The sequence below is a fragment of the Cyanistes caeruleus genome, chromosome 6 (genome assembly GCF_971803275.1).
Source record: "Cyanistes caeruleus chromosome 6, bCyaCae1.hap1.1, whole genome shotgun sequence".
Taxonomy (NCBI): Eukaryota; Metazoa; Chordata; class Aves; order Passeriformes; family Paridae; genus Cyanistes; species Cyanistes caeruleus.
Window position 1 is genome coordinate 62,081,895 of NC_141706.1, and position 25,093 is coordinate 62,106,987.

Here is a 25,093-nt window from a genome sequence, read left to right on the forward strand (position 1 = left end):
GATTACAGTGTTGTGCTTAATTAGTAAGATGAGCTTCGCTTTATTATATTTAAAGGGCTCACATCAAAACATTTTGGGCCTGATTAAAAGTACTGGTAACCACAGGCAAAAGTTAAAGGTTTTTCTGCTGAACTGTCACTGACTCACCTCAAAAAAGCAGGGGGAAATATCACCACATTTAGAGAGGAAAGCAGTAATACAAAGTGTAGCATGCTAATTTTAAGTCTTGGATGGAACTTACAGCGAACACTGCTCTTTTGCCCACAACAAAAGAGCCTTTGTAGCAGACATCTTCCACCGTTCCTTAATTTTAGCACTTTTTTTAGCTGGTCTGCTTGCCTTTGTAGAGGAGTCAATGGCACTTGAACAATCAGGTGAAGGCTGATTGTAGGTACAGGCAAGTGTCCTGGCCAGTTCTTCAATCTATCAGAGAAAATGGGAGACTTAATGAGGCTTCACTGAGAGATTACCAAGGAATGAATGGCAGAACACCACAGAGAATTAGACAGGACTCAATCACAGCTGTAACAGCAGCTTCCCTGTCCCCTAGAATCAAACCACAATTGATCTGCACAATCTGAACTATTTCATGCTGAATTCCCATCTTTAGGATTATTTTCTGTATTCACCCAAAGACTTCTGTGTTATGCTGTGGGTACCAGCAATGACATCAAGGGACCTTCTCACTCAATTTCTACTCTATCCAGTGACAGCAGCCCATGGCAGTTTTCTGTCAAGAGTGACATGTAGTAGACATAGAGTTTGCCTGCTCACTCAGAGTGCAGGAAAACCTACTTGATAGACCTCAGAGATCTCTTCTGGTCAGAGAAGCTTGGCTTAGGTAAAAAGGTAATTGCACAGGCCATGAGCAGCACAAGCCTCTTTGGCATCAAACTACCTCTGCCATGAAAAATATAGGCTGAATACTGCTAGAAATCATTGATTCTCAGTGTTCTGCTGAGCCCCAGTCACCAGTGAGTGCACGTACATTATTTCACTGCTGGGTTCTCCCTAGACACCAGCTTGGTTCCAGCATCTTCTGCAGCCCTACATGATGATTAAATCAAGGCTCTGTGCTTCCACACCTCCACACAACCTCATGCCATGCAAGATGCACACTCTTATGGTATAAGAAACATGACTGTGACAGCCTTCACATTATTTCAGGGGTTGGTATTGAAAAATAGCAATACAAGAATTGTACATTGTAAGCACAGTCAGCACTGAGGAGTGGGGCTGCCTCTGAGAGAGATGGATGAGCCACTTCACACTATCTGCTCTTTTTGGAGCTAAATCATTACAGACCTTAGACAAGCAAAGTTTATCCCATTTTTTAACTGATTGCTTAAAAAAAATAAATCTCAGTATCTTTCCTTCCTACCATTTGCAGCTAGATACTGTTCATCACTGCTATCCTTGTATTAGTGCATCTCCTCCTTGAGCTGTCACTTCCACATGTCAGAAAATAATCTTTTGTTTAGTACTAATTCATCTTATTTAGCAATCACATAAGTCAACACATTTTTTGTGCTTTTCCCCTCTACTAAAACTCTTACATGGCTGAAATACTTACATGAAAATGAAATATAATGGTCCAGATTAGGCCAAGCACAATGGAAGGTTTTCCTTCAATAATGTCAGCTACATGAATATTTATGAGCTTCAGCTAAGGAAAGAAAAAAAGGGATCATTGTTAACAAAGAAAATGTTCCACCAGCTAAACTGGCTTTAGTTGTGAATTCTGAAGTTAATACTCACTGATCTGCTCTTTAAAAATGTCAAAGCATTTTCTATATTACTTCTACATTGGAAGGTATTAAATCCTTTTTCCCGTGGCTGTGAAGAAAAAAAAAAACAGGTTATATCTTCAACTGTAAAAATTAATTTTATTCTATATTTTGATAAAGGAAGTCCTGAAAAGATTCATAAATTATTTTGGATCAACTTACTTCAGCATGTTTGAGAGTCAATTATATAAAAATAAGTTACTTGAAACTAACTCTATGACTCCAGGGGGATGATTCATATGGTTGCACTTAAGCATATCCAGAAATCTTTGCTGGTCTTGACAAAGGATTGAGGTAATATTTTTATTACTCTCTCTTACCAGATGTTGACCTGAAAGCACTTCCAACAGATCCAGAAGCAGATGTCCTTGCTGTATGTCTGTATACAGGTCTGAGACAACATAAGGAGGGGTATGCTGCAAGACAAATTTCAATCCTTTGTTATTTTGAATTCAACACACTACAAAACATCACAGATTACTCTGCTGTTCAATGATGTTTAGCATCCTTTATTTTTTTCATTAAACTTCAATAAAAATCCTGCATCTGAATAGCTATATCCTGCTTCTTCTAACCCATTATTATGTCTTATTTGTGCCTTATTCCCTCCCCCTTGCCCTGCCTCTATGTTTTATAAGGGTAATTTTAGGCCTCACTTTCAAGCATGCACATTTTTCAAGGAAGTCTGGGGTAAAGGAAAAAAAAATTGAGAAAGGGAAAGCTAAACAAGGCAGTTAATTCATATTTTGACATTTTAATCAATATTAAGAACACATTTGAGTATAGAGCTGCATAACTAAACCTCTTTTCACCCACACAACACAAACTTACCATGAGCTCAGCAGCTTGTGCTCAAGGAGAGACCAAGATAAATTTTTAGGTTTTATTTACCTGAGCAAGTCAGAGCCCCAGCACATGCTGCAGGAGCTGTTTTCTGAGAGCTTAAAGAGCACCTCCACTACTATGTGGTTTGTCTTAATACTTACCAGTCACTCAGGTCATCTCATTAAACTCATGTTCTTGGATTGCAACAGAGCAACACTTACCTAATCCCAGTAAAACCAACTGTAAACTCAGAAACTCGTAAAACCCTGAGACATGTGCCTCAATCCACCACAAGTAAAACCACATGAGAAAGGAAGAGTGACATCTACACACAAACCACCTCATACAAATGTCCTTGGATGTGCCCCAATACAGGGCTGTTGCACTTAATAAGCAAATGCTTCTCAGGGTTCCTTTTCCCATCCAGTGCCTAAAAAAAACTTGCACTAATTTTATTTGTTCCTAGAAAATGTAATCTCTAACCAGCAATATCTGAATCAAAAAGGCAAAAGGCATGTCTTTACTAAAGAACCCCCATTTACCTTTGCCAATATTGAATTTATCCAACTAGTGAAGGTTTTCTTCTGTGTAAACTCTCGCTGGACTGGGAAATAAAAACAAAAAGAAAACAAAGTTAATGGAAAAAGTGATCAGGTTTTATTCCTTTTTCTCAAAAAGACATATGGCATCCACATCAAACCTAAGGTCTGTTCTTCCAGATATTACACTACTATTTAATACCAGTTTTTCTCAACTCTTGTTTTATAGCTGATATTTTCTTGCTTGCTGAGCTGGTACTGCATAGACCTCTACAACCATCAAGCATAACCTACAGGATGCAGAGAATAACTAATGAATGATGTCTCAGAAGATCAGCAAATACAAAGAGCAGTGTGAGCACATAATTCTACAAAGAAAAACGTCTTCAATAGCTCTGTCTGTTCCTAAATGTTCCTTCAAGGACTCCTCAGTACAAGATACATCTTGGAGTTTGGGAAAAGCCAAAATCCATTAAGTTGGATGCAGGCTGGAGGTGAAGCACACAACGAGAAGCCTTTGCTAACCAAAGGGCTGGAAAGAGTAATGAGGCTGCTATGGGGAAATACACCCTCTTCCAGCACCCCTTCCAGGGTGTACAAATTATTAACCCAGCCATAAAGGAGCACACAGGGTGTTAATACAGGCAAGAGGAAGGAAGTGCTTGAACTTGTGCTGCAGCAAAAACCAGTGACCTGGGACTCAGAGCAGGAGCCAGGGACAGAGATGCAGCTCTGCACCCCCAGCCCTCATGGTGCCACTTTGTGAGCAACTACCAACCAGTGCTTGTGCAGGGAGACACGGAGCTGGTTAAGCCACATATGAAAAACCAGATGCATTTGAATGGTCTCTCACACCTGCCTGTGGGCAGCAGAGATGGAGGAAAGCCCGGTTCCCCCAGAAGGTGAAACAGAGGGTGAGCAGCAGTCAGACCAGACCTGTCAGGGGCAGTGTATTACCTGACTTCCCAGCCCATGATCCTTCCCAAAAAAACCACTCCATTTCCAAGGCATACCACAAAACCCACACATCCCTTAGGGGCTGGAAGTCTGAATGCAGGTCTCAAGTGACAAACAGAGGTGCAGACCCCTCAGATGATGGACTCACATCTGCCACCAGCAGCCACCCCAAAGGCTCGGGAGAGGCAGCCTGAGCACAAACTCCTTTTCATCTCCTTTTCCACAGCAGCCTTGACTGCAAGTGTTGGGGCTGGCTTCCCAGAAAAGGCTTGCACAGAGAAACAAATCTGGGAGACAGGGTGGCAACAGACCATCTCTTCTGCCTCTGAAAGCATGTTCTTGCTCAAAAGATTAATTGAAGGCAAGCTTGACATTGTAAGGCAAGTGCAAGACTTCTCAGCAATAGATAAGTATGTTTTGGTGAGCTGGGCAGGATGAAGGATACCAAAAACACCAAGTCCTTGGGGAAAAAAAACAAAGTTGACTGTTCTGCCCATGAAAGTGAAAATGCCACTCACAGGAAAACATCCCACACTTCATTACACTTTGGGAATTTGCAACCACAAACCCCAGTCATGGGGTCTTTTCATGATCTAGGACAGACCAAAGGAGTTTCTGCGGAGCTTCATCAGCTCCTGAAACACAGAAATTCACTTGAGGATAACCCAGGCTCCTGCTCCTCACCACAGGCTGCCTTCTGCCTCAGTGGGCAGGTGAGCATCAGCAAAAACATTCATGTCACCTGCATCGAGCACTGCTTTCCATCCTGTAGTGAAGGCATCTTTCAACAGCCCTCCACTGATCTGCAACACCACCATCCTGTCAGAGCATGAAGCAGGAGGTTTCCCCTGCTTGCTGGATTGTTTCAAACTTCTTTCTAAGCATCACAAAGATTGCCTTCAAATGGTAAGATAAGGGCGATCTTAATGGATAAAAACGACATGACAAAATTGGGTCTTGTTTGGAAAACAGAAAATTAAGTGCACACATGGCACACAGACCAAACAACCCTGCAATGATCACAGGGAGGACAAAAATAGCATGGAGATACTGGCTTCATGTTAGCACAGGAGCCAACCACACCCTTCAGCTGAACACCACGTGGGAGCCATTCCAATTACCCAACAAGCAATTATTGAGTCGCTGCGCTCTATTTTATCAGGCAGGCAAGGCTGGCATTGCTAGCATTTGAAAAGGGATAGAGAGCAAATATTGACTACTCTGCCTGACGCCAGTGGCTCCTGCAGCTGCAGCTCTTGCCAAACACACACCACTGCTGCTGATTTGAAGAACTTGCATTTGGGGCTGGTTACAGATGGTTAGGATGAGACACTTTGCCTTGTTTTGGTTGACATCGACATTACAATGCTTCATTATGCAATAGGGGCCAGATACTGCATGATTCATGTGGGCAGCTCTTAGGCAAATGTCTCACCTGGTGAAAGTACAAGGTGGTTATTCCACTGCACACACATAAGAGCACCTTAAACCCTCCACAAGCTACCTAACACAACCCACTGGGCTGCCTTCCAAGCAGCTGCTGCCTCTGCTGCAATGTGCCTTTTTTTCTTACCCAAACAAATAATAGAATCTCCTTCCAAATTAATAACAGAACTCCACGCTTGCCAGTATTCCCCCAGCTCGTAGTGTGCAGCAGTCAGGGTTTCCACGCCACACACACTCAGTACAGATGTGCTCCTGGCACCGTGGCTGGCATTATTTTAAAATTGCAATTTTCAGGCTGAGCGTGTTTTCTCTCCCAGCTCCCCCTCCAATGCTGCTGCTCAGAGGCGCTAATGATTTAATCAAGCTCTCCAATTCTTATCTCTATCACGTGGTTAATTAATACAGATTTTTATTTTTATGAGGGTGAATGGATTCTTTGTGAGGCCTTTTTGTAGGACTCTCACTGACCTTGGTTTTCTCCTGCCCTAGTTTTCAAAATGTCACTGACCTAGAATAAAAAAGCTACAAAAAAAACCAACAAAAAACCACCCTGATAATTTCCTTTACTTTGGATCAAAACTCACTAAGCTAAAAAGTGGATCTGAGAGAAAAGAATAAGAACCTGGTAATCTGAAAATACCCAAAATCTACCACATTTCTCCCTGTGTTAACAACTCTTTAGGGAAGAATAACACACTCAAGCAATGTGTCACGTAGGACAGTCAAAAATCAATACACACTGCTGGACAATGACTGTTTTATTCAGTAATGAGCTACCAACAAGTGCTACAAACCAGGCTGATCATTAGGAGCACAGGGACACGGCAGGGACCACGTGAATGCTGAACTCTCCCAGGAGGGAAAGGAGAGCAGCAGCACTGCCAGCCACTGTTTTACTCTCAGCCTTCCTTAAGCCCTGATGCAGAAAAAAACAAATTAGTTTTACTCTGCCCTTCTGCCTTTCATGCCTCCCTTCCTGAGCTGGGGGAATGGCAGCTCCAAGGAAAGCATCATCTCCTTCAGCAGGAGGTGGGGGAAGCAAATCACAGCAGAACTGATGTAGCCTGTCCATCCACACTCATCAAGCACTGTCACCAAACAGCAAAGAGGATTTCTTCTATCACAACAACTTGTGTATCATTGCCAGTGAACAATTTACAACTGTATGGCTTCTTTAAAAAAAAAAAAATAAAATTAAGCAATTACTTTAATGAGCACAAGCCTGTCTGTCATATTCTCATCTCTGTTTCACCAGGAGGAATTACCTCTTGTGTATGATATTTTTATATCTTCCTTTCACCACTGAGGTCAGCTGAGGCTACGTCTACAGCAGCATGCAGGGCTCATCAGGAACAGATCAAGAGAGCTGCTGTTCACAACACAGAGCACCCACCATGTGTGCAGGGACACAACAATGGTTGTGTTGGGCTAACTCCAGCCCCAATGCCCAGGAGAGCCACAGCACCTTCCTTATTTCAGTTTCATTCAAAATAACCATTTCCACACTCCCTGACAGCAAAATGAAGCGAAGGATGGGAAGCAGGGATAACCAGGAGAGCTCCTTCATGACAGCATTGCTGGTATGAACTAATACACCAAACAAGTACATTGTTTAAATGATTGGAACCACCAGAAGAACAATTAAGTACTTTCCAATCCAGGGAGAGAGTAAGCAATTAACCCCCAAGCCTTTTGTATAGTCCCTTCCCTTCCACCCAACAACAGTTTCATGTTCTGCAGACAGGAAAGCAGGGAAAAGAGTTATTTCCAGCATTTATGTTCAGCAACATGGTGTTAAGCAACTAAAAACAAACACAGAATTTTTTGTCAAGATTGAGAAGTTTACCCAAAACCCAATGAAGATGAGGAAAATATCTCTAAGGAGATTCATTCAGGCAGGAATGGAACTTTTCAAAACTAAGTATTACATAAATATTAACTAAATCACTACTAGTACATCAGTGAAGCAGGTGGGAACTTTCTGCACTAGTCCTTTCAACCTCCTTTTCCTTTAGAAAGCCAATTGTCCAGTTTACCAAAAGTGCTGCTTTACCAGAAGTTCACACCAAGCTTTGCCCTCCTGGCTTTCTTAAACCCTTTTGCTGTTCTCGTTGCCAGGATGCTGGAGCAACCCTGCTCTGAATCACCACTGTCTTTAATGCCACCACAAATTGATGTTTAGTACTCAGGCAGGTTGAGATTAAATTCTGAAAAGGTACCAAGTCACATCATTTAGTTATCAACATACTTTTAAAGATAAACGGTCAAGTGGCTTTTCTAACATTTTAAAGAAAATAAACAGTGAAACAGGGATCTGACTGTAGTGACCTCACAGGTACCTCAGGAGCCATCCTTAATTCCAGTTTTTAACCAGTTATGCACCAGATAATGCCTTTAAAAACTGAAATTTACCTAGCAGGGAACACTTTTATGTAACTATACAGTCTATTTTTTTATGTTAGGCATGTGAAACAGACAAAAATACCCATGACTGAATTTTTTCAAGGTAGTGTCATGTGTCAGTTACTTCTCCAGTGCCATCAGCCCTGTCACATGCCACGAAGCTGGTGCAGTTATGGGACCTGCAGAACAGCTCCTCACCCAGGCAACATAAACCAGGAATAATTTTCTGTGCAGCTCCTATGGGAGCTTTTTGCAAAAGTCACCCTTATAAAATTGTAATAAACACTTAATGGACTTTTAAAATCATTCTTTAAATTCAAATTTTAAGGAATTATTGAAATCATGGTTGAAGAAAAAAAAGTGTCACTTCAATAAGCATGTGGCCCCATCAGATGAGACACACAGTTAAAAACAAAACAAAACAAAAAGATGGGTAAGAATTATTTAATTACCTGACTTCTGGATGAATTAAGAGAGTCCCAAAAAGAAAAACCCCTTTATTCAGAGATGAGTACAAGGTGCAGAACAAAGCCTATCCATACATATCACAGTATTTGCAATTTCACTTGAAATCATTCATAAACAATTAGACATAACTGCATGAAAATAGTATAATTCATTTTTATCACTAAACTCTCTTCATAAGCAGTTCTCTTTAAAAACTCTCTTCAGCTGTAGCAACCACATTCCTATATTATCATCCTTTAGGTTACAGAAATAAACAGTAACACACACACACATAGATTAGTAAGTGGAGCCAAAAATTAGGACCCTTGCAGTTAATTAACCAGTGAAAAAGTACATGTCCCAAAATCCAAGAGCCAATACACACTCTCTTGAGTCTGAATTAGCTCAGCAAGCATAGAAACGGAAAACAGAGTTCTCTACAGGCTTGGTGGGTCTGTTTGCTATCCCAGGGAAGACAGGGGAAGGATTTGTGCATGGGACAGAAAACCAAGGCTGAATCCTCCCAAGGTAAAGAGACTTATGCTCCAAAAGGAAAAAATAATCCATTCCAGAGTGTCACAAACCCTGCAGAGTTCCTGCTGCAGCCGCCCATCCGCGAGCAGCCGTGCATTCCCCTTGCTGCAATCCCACACTCCTGCTCAGCAGCAAAGCATGGCTCCATCTCCAGCAGCTCCCAAAGCACTGCCAGGAAGCCCTTCTCTTACCCAGCAGGCGACATGCCTCCTCATCTCAAGTAGCCAAAGGCAATTTTGGATGTTGAGTGCTCATCTCACAGAAGGATGAGCAGCAGGCTGGACCCCACTCTGGGGCCAGCCCATGATGTAGTGATGGGAGGGAAACACAGGAGGAGGAGACACAGCACAGGGCTCCTGCTTTATTCCTCCCATGCTCATTGCCAGCCAAGCCCTGAGCTCCTGCCTGCTGCATCCTACACCAAAAAGGGACTTGAGGTTTCAAACATGGCCCATGGTGCAATGAAGCATCTCCCTGTCGAGCACCCTCTGCTCATCAAAATGTCTGCAGATTGCCTGGCAGGAGACACCCTTCCCATAAGTATTCCCCCACTGGATATAGCCACAACAGGTCCAGCTCCAGGCTTTGCACCTGCACTGTTTAATGGCTGTGCAAGGACACAAAGCAATCCTGCAGCTGCTCTAAGTTGTGCTGCATCAGAAAACTGCAAAGAAGCAGAGACATGCTGAAGGAAGGGCCCAGATAATGTTGACCTTAATCTGATAAAATTTTATTATAACATCTGGGACAGAGGGAAGGGAGAAAAGAAAATAAAAGAAGCCTGCCAGTTCCTGACATCATGCATTTTCATAGCAATTTCCACTTTATTGGCAGGGAGGGAAGGGGTAACTATTACTCTCATCTGGGTATCAGCTTGAAAACTGGCAAAGATTAAAGAACAATACATAAATCTGAAAAGATCCATATATAAGGGTTTATAGTCTTGCAGCTTTTTACTTCAGCCTCCTGATTTTGTGACTAGCTTTGCCATTTGAAAATGCCTGGAGATGGGGGCATTAGGAAACATACTGCTTTCATTTCTTCACCTACTTTCTTCATGTTTTTCAAGCTTCAGTCTCCTTAAAGTAATAAGCTGATGAGAAAGATGCAATGAGAACAAAGTTACATTATTATCTATTTTCCGGTGAAATTCTTTATGGCATCTTCTAGGCCAAACACTATTATAAGGAAAATGAATGTTTACCCTTGAACACTCTTTTACCTAAAAACCAGTAACAAGCTTTTACACTATTAACCAACTAGCCATAAATTAATAAGAATTTTGTAATAATAACTACTAAGTAGTAAACTCTCTAGTAATTACTTTAAGGAGATTGTTCTTTCCCTCTCTTTTCCTCCTTTTTCTTCCCAAAAGTGCTGTCCTCAGAGAAGACTGTAACTTAAATAACAATCAAACATACCTCAAATAACATACATACACAGGGTAGGGAAGGAAATAAAACAACAAAGTTAATGATTTTGTCATATTTTTTAAGCATAAACTTCACAAAGTTTTATGACCAAACCAACTGACACATTAAGTTGATCTTGCCCTAATTAACAAGACTAGACAAGTGCTCCATCCCCATGGGATGCCTTTCAGGAATAATGGAAGTTTGGATCACAAAGAATTAAAAAGTAGATTAAAATATATCTAGATGACATCCAGACTAGATCTCACACCTGCTTTTTCCTTTATGCATGTCTCCTGTTATGCTGTGTGTTACACAGTGCTGGACATACCCTTTGAAGCTATACCCCAGCAATTTGAACAAGCAGATCATAACAAGTTTTACATCCACCTGCAGCCAAACAATATGTCAGCTGCTTCTCTGATAGTTATAACCAGCTACTCCTTGAATCTGAAATTTCTCCAACACTTCCCCAAGTGGTCCTGAAGATTTAAAGCAATCAGTGTTGCCAGCTGCTTTGCAAATCTCATCTCAAGATTCCTATTCATAGAAAAACCTATTTCCTTGAGTAACCCCATTCTTCTTATTTGACCTTTGCTACCACAGATCTGTGAGTAGAACTCCTAATGGTGCCTATATGTCATGTCAGGGAGCGTGTCTTTGGTGCTTCCTCACAGCTGCATTGCCATTTGCTTATTTGACCCTGAGCAGACGATGCAGCACCAAACACAGAATGTGTCAGTACCATTTGTTGTGTTCTTCAATCTTTACAAAAAATGGCTGATGTCACTTCTAAGGGATGTCTCCAGATGTTTTACAGCAGCCAGTCACAGACAGCTTGTGCACAAGATTTGCAGTGTGTTCATTTCAGCACAATCTAAGAGCTCCATTTATTATACCAAAGAAATACAGTCATTTCAATTTTACTAAACAGGGCTCCTTCAATGAGATATTCACCAAAAAACTCAATTGTTATTCAACACAAGCACCAACCTGATTTTTCAGGAAAAAAAAATAAAAATTGAAAGTAAAACCCTCTTCTTAAAATGTCCTGTAACTTTAAATCTGCCTTAAAGCTAGAGAGTGTTTTCCAAATCTGTTTCACAACAGCCACCTCAGCCTTTCTACCCAAGGCTGAGTTTGACTGGCACAACAAATGTGTGTCTGACAAGCTGTGCTTGGTGCAAAAGTCAGACTAGCTCCTGTCTGCTACAAGCTTTTGCTTGTTCTCCTAAAAATGGAATACTGAAGCAAAACGGAAGAATAGCCACCATTAAAGACACTTGGCTTTGACCACTATTAACACTCACTCGTCAAAACACATGGCTCCAACGACAGTATTACTGCAAATATGGATCACAGAAGTGACTTGACAGGATATTCTTTTGCACCATCTGTTTTCAACATATTTGCTCTCAACCAAGCACCACAGAAATTTCATTGCAAGGGAGTTAAAAGGAAACAGATCTGTGGAAACAGGAGTTAGCCCATCCGTTCTAGGATAATCAGGCTCTAAACACATCAAAACTAAGCTTTCAGTAGGGCTAGCCCTGATGCCTGGATTAGCCTCCTTGACAGCCTCCACAAATATGTTCACAGCAAAGTCACCCTTCACAGGAAATTTGACATGTCAGTAAGGAAAACCCAAAAGTTCTGAGAGACCGGGTTGGACGCACTCATCATCATTTAACTGTCCAGGCAGATGCCATTAAACTGAATTAAAAACCACCACTGAATGTTTCCTTAACAAGTTATAACACATGACAAGTAAGAACCAAAGACTTGACCTGTAAGAAATTTGTTTGGAAGGCACAAAAATTATCCCTACTTGCAGATGATATAGTAGTTAAAACCAGAAAAACTGAAGTAAACTAAAATAAAATAGTAGTCAATAGCTTCATTAAGACAGCTCAATGCAACCACCTAATTGTCCACAAATTGAACACAAGGAAACTAATGAACTGGCCTATTTTCATGCTGCTGGTCCTTTTGAAAACTGTTTACACCAACATGTATTCTGAGTAACAAAGCATAAGAACCAGTGAGCACATCAGCACCAAAAAAGGCAATTGATCTGAAAACATCATGAGAAAGTACTACAAGAGCTTATCTGTCATTTCCCTGCTGAAGCCTCTCTCCTGAAACACAAAGCACAGACATGAACTAACTACACTCACCATAACCTCATTGTAGACAGGTTTCTCAGAAGTCCCTTCAACTTGTACACAGAGCCACAGATTTTTGACAAAAATCTAAATTAAAAAGGCACAGAAAACTTCAGTGACTCACCTTGCAGCGTTAGATGGAGATCATCTATTTCAGAGGAAGCCTGCTCCTCTGTTGATGCAGATGACTGCTGTGATGCCATATTGAATTGTATGGAGATTCTTCAGTCAATTTCCAAACTGAAATTATATAAAAAAAAAAAAAAAGAAGGAAATCAGTACAGCTTTACATAAAAATTGATTGATCACTGATGATCAGTGATGATGTGTGATGTGTGATCAGTGATGATGTGGCACCAAGATACACATTTTGGGTTTTTGTTTTGGGTTTTCTTCCCTTGGTCAGCTGTTTCCTTTGTTTATACAGAATACAGTGACTGTTCGTACTGCAGGAATCCCAGCTTTTCTACCAGCAGCACTCCACAATACAAACCAGGATCCAAGTAGGTCTTGCCATGAAAACAAATGCACCAGGATTAGGAAAATTCAAACACTGTTGCTTTCTTTGAGAAAGCCAAGGTGAGAAAAGCTCACAGCACCTTCTGCAGACTGGTAGCTGCCAAACTACCTCTCACTTTTTAAATCCTTGTACCTTAAAGCTCTCCCCTTCTGCCTGGATAATTGTTACAGAAAAACAATTCAGGCAGAATCCGCAAAGATTAAGAAGAAATGAAAAAGCAGCAGTAATCATATGAGAATCAACACACAACTGCTGTCTCTGTCTGGTACCTTTATTACTCCTCAACCCCCATGAAGGAGTTTCTTTTTCCAATTCCTCCATTTTCCTCTCCCTGGATACATCCTCTATCTCTAATGCAACTTTAGAAAACACCATGCTCTATCTTCCTTAAAAAAATACAAGTGCTCCTGGTTCTGCAGTGACTATGTTCTTCAATTTGCCACTGTAGGAAGAACTGGATGCTTAAGATAGAGAGTTATTTTTATCAAGAACCCAGAAGTTAAACAAAATGAAAAATAAATTAAGCTGCAAATTAAATAAGAGCTGACTCTTAAACAAGTTTTGTTATCTACACAACTGTAACCTTTTCACCAGAAGCAAAAGGATTTCCACACCATATATTAACAACTCATCCACCAAGTATATGTCAAAATAAAGGGCGTGAGTAGATGAGTCAGGAAATACAACATTAAGGAATGCCAGAGAAATTCTTACATCCATTCCCTTGTGCACATGAATCATGAGGCAGCCTTTGTTTACTCCACTTTATACTATTTTTCCTCACTCTCTGTCTCCTTCACTGAGCAGAGATGAGAACATGCATTTCACAAGGAGCTCCTCAATATTTTACTTTCCTCACCCTGAACAACGTGTGTCCTTGTGCTTCATCCAAGAGCTTGTCTGATGACAGGATTATTGAGTCCCTCACAAGATTTTCTGTGGCACTCACCACCCTGGCATCTGAACACTTCACAAACATCAATCAATTCTCATTTACAGCACCTATGTGAGACCAGGGGTTATTGCCCACATTTAGAATCACGCCACGCTTTGGGCTGGAAGGGACCACCAGTCCAACCTCCCTGCCAAGGGACATCTACTGATGACAAGCAAAGGCCAGACAGAGAGAAAAAAGGCAACAAAAAAAGCCTCTGGATTTCCATAGAAATATATATTAGCTCACAAGGCTGAAGCACTGATTCCAACTCTTGCAGTGACCATTTTTAAGTCACCAGAAACTTACAGCTGCAGCTCAAGGCATCAGATTCAAGCAAGGGGAGTTCTAGTTGGGGCAAGTAAAGGTCAGACCTATCTGGATAATCAAAAACCCCCATTTTTTTACAGGAGTTTGGCTTGCTTAGCAAGCAAAAATAGTAGGAAAAGGGCTAATTTGATCTTTGGCTGGCACAAGAACATGATGATATAAACAAGCCAAGCCTTGAGGTTAGGATGGAAATTGTAAGATGTATAAATTAGCCAAGAAAGCAAACAAAAAGCTGGGCAGCACAAACAAGGGCATCACCAGAGAAGTCATTATCCCACTCTGCTCAGAACTTGTCAGGACACCTGGAATACTGGGTGCAGTTTGGGCCCAGGCTGTACAAAACGTTATGTGGACAGGCTGGAGAGAGAAAAGCACAATAATGACCAAAAGACTGGGAGGCCGGTGTGAGGAAATGGCTGAGAAAACTGGGTTTGGTAAGCCTTGAGAAAACAAGACTGAGGGGAGACCATATTCCCATGTTCCAGGATTTGAAGGGTGACCACAGAGAGGATGGAAACTCCATTTTTACAAGGAGTCACATGGAAAACACAAGGGGCAGTGGGTACAAGTTACTACTAGGGAGATTTTGATTAAACACAAGAGGAAAATTTTTCATAGAGCAATCACTCATTGGATTAATCTCCCCAGGGAAGTGATGGGTTCCACAACATTGGTGCTGTTATGATTTGACAGGGCAGGACGCTGTGCCATCTTGTCTGGACCAAGCTTTTAGCACAAAATATTGGACAGGATGGTCCTTGAGGTCCATTCCAACCTGGAATTCTAGAATAAATACTGGGCTCTTATGGGAACTGAGGATGGGCAATGGCTGAGCAAGAACCCAATGCTCACAACTACGCTGCCTATGCCCAAGGCAATCTTTCCTGGGAAGCTCCCTACATTTTTCTCTCCGGATTAAGCAATACAAACACAAAGTGTGAAAACACAGAATGTCAGGTGGCCTTAATATTTTTTGGGTATGACCAAGTCTTGAATTTGGTTTTTTGATCACCACCTTGAAGGTGATGACAAATGGCCCAAGTGGGAAGTATGTAAGCAAACTCCCAAACAGTGGAAACTTACATACCTGTTCAACTTCAAAGCATCTGCATTTGAGATGATGACATGGGCAGAGCCAATTTACATTCAACTAACTTGTATGATACTAGAGTCACTGGGACCACATTCCAGGGAAAGGGAACAGGATTTGGCATTAAAATTCCATTATAGTAACAGGAAAGTATGCAAGAGCCATGAACAACTCTGATGGACATTTCATAAACACCACAATATGTATTTTTAACCTTTGTGTGACTGTTCCTCCTCTGTCCCCAACCCTTGCCAACTACAACAACACAGCACAGTGTCTCCTTTTATGTGCTTGCACTGCACTCACTTCTTGTGATGGGACCCCAATCTCAGTTCAGATCTCTAACCAGTAAAGTACTAAAAGCTAATGAAACTTCCAGGATTTCAAAGCAAAAGGTATATTAAGGTCTAAAGCAGGAATAAACTTTAATTGTTACTTAATTTATTAATTAACTTAAATTACAGCACATTATCATAGAACACCTATAAGTAAAGAAAAGCATATGCTCTTATATTCTTTTAAAGTCAATTTATAGCCTTCCTAAAAGGATGGGAAATTTTAACCTTTTTTCTTTAAACACAGACATCCACTCAACAAATCCACAGTGCAGGCTATGAAGACACCCAGCTAACAACAGGTAAATTTATGCTAAAGCTTTTATGTCCCTCAAACCCTCAATTCACCATCCAATACAGCAGATGCATTTTGCCCTGCCTCAACAGAAGACTCCACAGCTGCTTTGAAGGGGAGACACAAACACAGTCTTGGAGGACACACCTGCAAGGATTAGTCTTCTTGAAAAGGTACAAGGTACAGATTGTCTGAGAAGGGATTATACAGGGACAATATGCCTGCTTTGTCCTCCTCCCTGCCCCAAATTTCATTCAAATACAGCATTATCAACTCAAACTATATGATTACAGCCTCTCAAGAGTCTAAAAAATCAAGCTCTGAAGAGTCTAAAACCACCAGCCAGCAATGGTTTTCATTGGCAGTAGGAAGGCTCATCTTTTCTACCTCATATTTAAGTCAGTCATTTTGTTTCGCAGCAACTCAGTGAACTGCAGAGCTAAACCAATCCCTTCCCCTCCAAGAAATGCTGGACAACTAGGAAATATATATCCAGAGTGTTGAAAAATAAATCAAATGCTTTCAAACTTTGTCAGTGGGGATAAAAACAAAGGTGAAGGGAATGTCCTTGTCTTTCCCTCTCTCTGCAGAGTCTAGAGTTAATGCAGGAAAGCATTAACTGCTTATACAAGTATCACAGAATCAAAGAGGCAGTTCCAGGCACACTGGGATCTTACTTCCACTGGATTCATTTCCTGTGGATTAATTTATGTGAATTGCACCAGTGCAAGCTCATCTTTTCTTCAACATACAAGAAAGGTGCCATTAGCAATGTCCTCCTGGAGAAGAAAGCTTTCCATGGTGTTCTCCGAAGGGGCAAAATCTTGGTCATCTGGGCTCAATCCACAGCTCAAATGGTTAAACCACCAACAAAAGCTTTCCCTGTGATGAGATCACTCCTAAGCCTCAAACCCTTCATCCCATACCTCTTCAGCTATTTCCGCAATGGGCACCTAAAAACATTGGTGGAAATTATATCAGTACAGCTGTATCACATCAATTCTACTGTAATCTCCCTTCCTCTACCAAATTTAGCTGATGTTAGCCAGCAGATTGCAACAAATCCTGGACATTAACATACACACATAGGCACACTGAAAAGAGAGAAACCTAAGAGCAAGTAGCAGACTGCAAATCTCAAGGAACTAACATGAAAAAAATCATACCCAGGCTTTACATTCCATTATCATAAGAATAGACAACACTGATTTAAATACCTTGTCTCCAGTGAGGCTTAAGTCCTAATGAGACCTAAGAGATGCTCTTCTTAAGCAGGGTCTTTATAAGGACATTCTTGTCTCAGAAGAAAGGGTGAAAAAAGTTTCAGATGGATTTAGAGGATTCATTAGAAAGGATTTCACAGCCTTAACATTAGTTCAGATCAGGGTGGTTTGCAAACCTTGGCTTTCAGCTGTTCCAAGTACCGCAGATGGCAAGATTCCATCGCATGGAAAACCCAGCAGCTACACAGCACACTCCTTACGGTTAAACCACTGCCATCCTCAAAAAACAATGCCTGTAACTACACCTAAAACAGGAAATGGGTATTTCATCAACTAATTCAAAGCTACCTTTACAAAGAAGCTAGTATTTAGGAAGCAGGCAAATTAGCTGCTCTGATTTCCACATTGTCCCAGGTAGGAGTATTTTTTTAAAGCCAATTTTAAAGTCCCCGAGTTCCCAGCTAACTTGTGCAAGTCCCTGCACAGATGTACCCTCACGGCCCTCCACAGGAGCCAATCTTGAAAAATCATATGCCATGAAATTAGCTCCATTTTGCACTCCTTAAAGCTGAAAGCAGCAGAAACCTTGCAAACAAGCCCAGCTAGAGGTAGCTGAACATTATAACCCACGGTTTGTAAATCCGTGGTTTACGTTGTAAATCCTGTTTTGCCTTTGGAGATCCATGCCCCACACTTCCCCAATTATGCTGGCTACGTGCTTTCCACTGGTGTTGCAATATGAATTGTAGACATCTTTTCAAGGCATCTCCAACTGCTTGTTTTTACTTTTCCTCCTTTGAAGTGCCACTGATTATTTATGACCCACTCAGGGACTCGAAGACCTGCCCTCCATAGAGGCCTCTCCATGTAAACTGAAGTCTGTTCCTAGCAACAGATTATTATTACTCATGCACTGAGCCAAGCCAACATCATGTACAGAAACGGCAGATTTTTATCTCTGGTGAACCAATCCAAAGGCAGTAGAACTCCACAGTGCTGACCAACTGAAGACCCTTTCCTTTTTGGCTATTAACTAAGATCTCTGTTTATTTTAGATTCAGAAAGAAGCAACATTAGGAGGTGTGAGTCTTGAGCCTTGCAAAGTGCTACTGAGCCACCTTTTTTTGGTAAGCTATCTTTCTAAGTTTGACAGAGCCTCCCCAAGGCAAATTGTTGGCATTCAAATCATGACCCCATGACCTAAATAATTACCACAGGAAACTCCATAAAGTTGGTTTGGTTTTCACTCTTTTATAATATTTTCCCATCACTTCTGATGTACTCACACCTCTGTTAAGCCTGAGAAGTTCACAAAGCACTTCAGTCTGACGGTCCTGCTTTCTCCTCAAGACTTCACTTACAATGGTTTCACCATGTTTTCTCTCAGTGGTGGGGAAAAAAAGTCTGTTTAAAGGATCCATTTTCTATCACCTTTGCATTTAAGCACTCTTTTATTGGTTTTTTTTAAGCTCCTACACCAAACTGAAGTTCATCCCTTCCACGTTTAAAGCACTTGCCAACATAGCTCTTCTGGGCCATCTCAGATTGTATCACATTCCCAGCTGGAATGTGATCACACAGAAAACATGCTGATCCTCCTCCCTTCAAAGCCAGATCCTCAGGAGACAAAAATCAGGACAGCATCATTGACAGATCTACCTTGACTTCCCCTCTGGAGGAACTGACAACTTCTCTATATCTGACAGAAAAAAAAAAATTTTCATCATCCAGTATGTAATAGTGACATATTCTCTGTGCTTCCCTGGAGAAAGAGAAGTGCTTTCATTAGTTTTCCATCCCTCTGAAGGTGATACAGAAAAGAGGCTATAGCCTCCTGATCCTATATAACACCCAGTCTTTTAATAACTGGTATTAGTCCATGTGGCAACAGAGAGACTCTGCACTGCCTGAAATGAAGTTGAAATAAACCTGCCCTTGGGTACTCCTATGCTATCAGAAGCTGGACATGAAGAAATCGAAAAAATAAAAGCTTGGGAAAGACTGAACAACTCTGCTCAAGTAGAACCAAGCCAAGAGGGCATTAGATAGATCTGCAAGACACCAAGCCCAGAGAACATAAGATCTTCAGGAGATTCAGAGCTGGACATGAAGCTTCACCTCACTGCCACACAAATTATCTTGTCTCGTGTGACCTGATGCTCTGGGACCAAGTGGAAAGTAAGGACTCCTCCAAAGAAGAAGAACTGCAAGACCAAGGCAGCTCTCAGTTTATTTATGACAAGCAGCAGCAGTACATTTTTGTTATCCAGAGACTTCCCAATGATCTATTTATAGTTTTTGAAAACCAGCCAGGAGAAGCATATGAGTATACAAAAGCCACACCATTTTTAAGGCCAGCAAATGTTGCTGGTTTGTCTTTGATTTACACATCAGTAACACTTCCTGTTACAGAAGCACAATGGATCTTCTCATTGTGTTAATCAATTTTAAAACACTGTTAGCTAAGTGTCTTTCTTGACCTTTTCTCTTTTGGGGGGTGGTAATATATCAGTCATCCCGGTACAATTACACAGTTTGAAAAGCACACTAACTCCATGCTGATGTTAACACACACAGAGAAATGCTTTTATTAACAGAGCTAAGCCTTGTTCACACAGTCACAAAGGTTGACCCATAGAGGTGCACGATGCAATTACTTGCCCTCAGAATAAGAGCCTCTCTCACATTTATCTGTTCCCAAGTGGGAAGGCAGTACCAAAGCACACTGACTAAAATTGCAGAAACAATTCGGTTTTCAACTGGTTTCCAAGATTTTCCATGTTGTTAATAAACACAAGAACTGCTCAGGACTTAAAGTCACAGTTCTTAAGGTGAAAAAGAGGACTGTTGAGTGCCTGGAGGCCCAGGAGGCTGATGCCATGCATCTCGATCACCCCAGGGTCCACTGCTATGCAGGAAGCCAAAAACACCACAGTGACTTCATGCCTCCATCAATGGCAGGGGCTTGGGTGACAATTCAATCTCCAAAACACAAAGCCCATCAGTGCACCCTGGCCCAAACTACCTGTGCAATTCCCAGAAGCCTCCAATTATGTCCAAAAAGCGATGTCATTTGAACAGTGTGCTGCTGTGAGGCCGGAATGGAAAAGCTTTTCCAGAGCAGGGGTTGATTTCACACTCCCCCGCCAGCCAGAGCAGCCCAAGGCCGCTTCCCGCAGATAACGGGGCTGCGGGGAAGGGTTATCACAAAAACAACATGAGAAACACGGGCTGGCTCCAGATCCACACTGTACCTGGGAATCGCATCCAGCGCACAAACACGACCTCCTCCTACGCACAGGGTGAACTGGGAGAGCGGGCAGCGAGATGACAATCGCCGTCATTTCACTCCCACGAGGCTTTCTCCCTTTTCCCACGACAGACTGTGGGACAGACTGGCTGCCTGTCCCTGGGCTCAGGCTGTAGGCAGGCACAGCACGGAGCAGCCACGCTGTCCCTGGCCACCTCTGGGAAGGGTGCAGGGCAGCCGGGCAGCGCCGCAGACGGACAGACAGACAGACCTCTGACCTTTGGCTGTACGGCTCCCAGAGCCACACTCAGCTCTGCTGCTCACAGCCCTCCTCGGCCTTCCTGGCCCCCAGTCAGACTGTACAGCAGGGAAGGGATGGGAAGGAGGCAGGAAGGGCCTGCAATCAGTTTCAGCTCTCATGCCTGATCGGAACAAGCTGGGCACTGCTGCCTACGCTAACTCAGCAAGAAGCATTGCAACAAGTTGTTCTTATTTACAAGTGTTTCCTTCCCTCCCTTGGATTGCAACTGAACGTCAGTATTTTAATACAGACTCACACTGGAACCACTTTACACGGTAAAGTGTATTTATTTAAAGTGTTTAATATGTAAATATATTTAAAATAGCGATTTATAGCAGCTACACCTGCTTGGCATTAATGGCATGATATTAATGAGAAACAGGATCCTAGTAACAGTCTGCCTTTAAAGGAATACAAACATTTCCTTCCCACTACTTTCCTAATTCCCTTTTTCCCCAAATAAAGGAAACAGTCAGATGGTAAATAAACACATTATTCTGTTGGGCAAAGCTCTTCTAAGTAATAAAACGCCTGGAGTTTCTAAATGAAATCATAACACTGTTCAGAAAGACATTCCTGAAGAGCAGCAATCTGCAATTTCAGGAAGTTAGGAAAACAGAAAGGCACTAGGGATAGTGGCAATCTGAACGCAGGAGTTTCCACTAAAGCAGGGACCTGTTCTGACTGAGCAGAATCCCTGGAAGCAGCAGAGCAATGTTTGCACAACAGACCTCACAGACAGAGCCACTGACGGTACCAGGAAAGGGGAGGAAAGTGAATTGCACCGTGGATTTGGGAGCCAAAAGAGAAAGGGCATGTCTCAAGCTAAATTCATCTGCCTTGGCAGTATTCCTGCCAGAATCACAAACTTGTGACCACTAAATATAGCAGAGAAAAGGAATCTACTGCAAGTAACTCTCTCCAGTAGTGCTCACTGTTTTACGCAGGCAGAAGGAAAACACAAAAGAGAGGTTTGTCAAGCAAATGGCAAACGAAGCTTGCCAAATTTGAAGGGCAAATTACAATTTAAATGATGGGTCCTAGCCTGTCAGCTGTGAATTCATCAGCTTCTCTCTCAAGCGTGTCCAATCAAGGCTACAGCGATGCAAGCCTCCCCAGCACACCTCTCCTCTGACTTGGAGGGGCTGCCTCTCCAAAGAATAAGTATCTCATGTCCCTTTAATTCTTCCAGTTGAAAATTCCCTTTAAAGTGTTAGTTCAGGGTCTTGTTTGTTTTATGCCTTCTGTCCCACGTACTTGGAGGACTGTGGGCAGAGGAGCCTTTCTACAAGCACAGCCTGCATGTTCGCATGCCTGTGCTAGTTCTGCACGCATGAAAGGGGCCCCTCGACAGTGGCGTCTCCCACACTGGCAGTGCAGGACGTTCTCCACTAAGAAAAGCACTTTCCTTTACCACTTAAGACAAATAAAATATCTTTGTCTTTGCTTTTAAATAATTAGCTGCTTCAGGGGAAAGAAAAAAACCCCACAAACCTAAATCTCTGATTTATTGTATTGTTTCAAGCTTGTAGAGTAACTTCTTGTGTGCAGTGAAAACCTGGCAATCACTGTTCCTCCTGCCAGTGAGGATCACTGATTACTGATGCCAGAGAAGATCAAACAGCCAAAGGGGTCATAGACAACCCAAGAGAAAGAACTTGGTGTCGCACAGTAAACTGCTAGAATAAACTGTTCTTGCTAAACAAAATTAAAAAAAAATACAGGTGCAATTGCAAAGCCAAGTACTCCAAATTAGAAACAGCCCAGATTAAAGAATGCCTTACTGATATCATGCATTCCACTTCTGCACACTCAGGGTGACAACAGTCTTCCCATCCAAGTCTGAATCACAGGATGTCCAGGCTGTTTTCTCTGAGAATCAGGATTTCTTAACAACGCACACAAAGCAGGACAGATGCCCGTGAGCCCCGTGCATCTCCCTCGCTGAAAGGCACCGGCATTACTGACACAGAAGTTACTTACAGACAAGTCCAGTCAAGCACCAGAGGCTGTGTTGTGCAAGCAGAGCCGCTGCACCATCCTGTCCCAGGCCAGGCAGCACAGCCAGGGCCAAGCAGGTGAGGTAAGACATGAGCCAACCCAGCCCGAGCCACTCCAGCCCACTGAGGCTTGTCTCTGTAGATTTCAGGGACACACCTCTCAGAATCACCATTCAGAACAAAACTCCAGCAGGGAGATGGCGTGTGATCACCAACACAAGCCCTTGCAACAGGATATGCTTCAATTTCCTCACAATCCACACGCTGGCTTTCAGTACAGTGAACTCCTGGACTGGCTTCTCGCAGAATTTTTGCAAGAAGAAATAGATTCAGAGTCACCTCTGAGCTCTGCAAAGGTGATGCCTTCACTCACCAACATTATCAGTAAAGCTATTCCAAGGCTACCTACAGCACCAGGAAGGCACAATTGCTCTGCAGGAACACTGTTTGCTCACACTAAATTGCACAGATACCCACTTCCACCCCCTTAGGAACTCCTGAGGTGACCTGGACATGTAATTGGGAAGAAAATCCAGACTTTTCACTTCTCCAAAATGAAGCTGGTCCTGCTCTAGATTCCCTCTTCCAATAACAAGCTCTGCTTTCTCCATCCCAGGGGTATTTTGTCACCAGCATTCCACCCAGTTTTGCATAAGAAACAACACTGCACACAGTTTATCATACACTCTTTTTCTTTTAAAAAAAACAACAAACCTACCAAACAACCCTAAACCTGTCAGCCTGCTAACTGTAAAACCACTTGTTACAGTCTGAGCAGTTGAAGAAGCAGAAGGACAATGCCAGGAAATACCTGGAATTGATCTTCAAAGTTTATTTTTGGAGACTGGCTTTTCTCCCAGCTCTTATTTAATAATTTGCTCTTTCCCTCCTCTCACCAGTTGTTCTTTCTGGGGTCAAATTGCAATCTGCTTCACCTCCTGGAGTTCACCCACAGACCCCCTAAGAAGAACTTCAGGAATCAAATTCTGGCTCAGACAACACATTCTTTCTATTTCATGGCTATCATATTCTTTCTCATGTATCAAGAAAGATAGAATAGTCTGGTATTTGTCTAGAAGCAGACATGCACAGGATCCATTTAACACTCAGTACCTGCCTGTGCTTCATATCTCTGCTACACAAGCAAATTTCTTCAGCTAAGTCACTCCCTTGACATTTAGCTCATTTAGAAAAAGAAGTCTTTCTTCTGTGAACTAGTTCTCCACACTGAAGGAATTTTTTCCTTAGCCTACCTGATTTACCAGCACAGATAGGCTTTTGCTACAAGAGCTGGTGATTTCTTTTCCATGCTGCTAAATAACACAATGGTGGCAGCAGCACCTCAGAGGTGACCAGGGTGTGGCTCCCCAGATGGCTCCCTGAGATTTGCATTTAGATATTATCTATTGCACACTTGGATGTGTGTCTGTTTAAAGAGTTTCCACACATCTCCCAGCCACCAGGGAACAGCCACACCTGCTGTCCTGGGCAGCACAAGGCTGAACGGCTGCACATTTACCCCAAGGTTTAGGTGCTTGTGACTGAGAGCACCCACACAGTCACACACAGCAACCTCAGTGGGTGTACAATATATCAGCTTTGTGCCTGAACTATGGGTTTTTGCAAGAGAAAGGACAGGGAAAGGAGGATGAGTCATTTTGCAAAAGGTTTCCATCCGAATGAAGTGAGTACCTACCGGGTGCTGTCCACCACTGAGAGCCAGTGCCAGCCTCGCCCCCGGGAGTGCAGCAGATTGCAAGGCAGCTGCAAGGAGCTCGGGCAGAAGGAGCACACCCCTGGGAGCCCACAGTGTCCTCATTGCTTCCACCTCTGCCACTAACTAACCTGATGTGAGACCTTGAAAACGCCACTCTGCAAATCCCTTTGGCCTCTTATTTATAGCAGATTGTCAGGTCCAGCCCGAAGCTTGTCTGAGTCCAGGGACTGACCAGGGGTGAAGGGTGGATTTAAAGTGGATGCTGCTGTCTGCTCCCCAGTCTCAGGTACAGCCAAACACCTTACACTGCACAACCAACACTGAGCCTGGTGGAAATGAGGACACTCAGAGCCCTCCTAGACACTCTGCTGGGACTTGAGACACTTTGGCCGAGATTCAGCTCTCCTGACACTAAACAGCCAGAGGAGCAGTACCTCTGTAAGTGCTCATTGTTTGAGCTCAGCAGAAACAATGGAGAGGAACAGGCACTTTTAGGGCAGTTTGTCCAATGTATTTTTAGATGTCCAACTCAGTGTGGATGAATCATGGCTCAAAAGCGTGTGCTCCTCTCCAGTGACTATGA

General features: G+C 42.5%; 1 protein-coding gene across 5 annotated transcripts in view; it reads right to left on the reverse strand.

Annotated features, from left to right (window-relative positions):
• The window catches only part of SYNE2 (spectrin repeat containing nuclear envelope protein 2), a 173,970-nt gene that overhangs the window by 143,408 nt on the left and 5,469 nt on the right, over positions 1 to 25,093 (reverse strand). For 4 of the 5 annotated variants that reach the window (XR_015287862.1, XM_086892510.1, XM_086892509.1 and 1 more), the window contains exons 2-7: positions 12,640 to 12,755; positions 3,155 to 3,216; positions 2,108 to 2,203; positions 1,759 to 1,836; positions 1,574 to 1,666; positions 242 to 423 (exon numbers count right to left, since the gene is read on the reverse strand). Coding sequence is in view for 4 of the 5 variants with exons in the window: in XM_086892510.1 (XP_086748636.1) it covers positions 242 to 423; positions 1,574 to 1,666; positions 1,759 to 1,836; positions 2,108 to 2,203; positions 3,155 to 3,216; positions 12,640 to 12,718 (590 nt within the window). In the remaining variant the exon portion in view is untranslated. Of the gene's footprint in view, positions 1 to 241; positions 424 to 1,573; positions 1,667 to 1,758; positions 1,837 to 2,107; positions 2,204 to 3,154; positions 3,217 to 12,639; positions 12,756 to 22,577; positions 22,837 to 25,093 lie in introns of those variants that run through there. The other variant, XM_086892508.1, reaches the window with a different exon arrangement.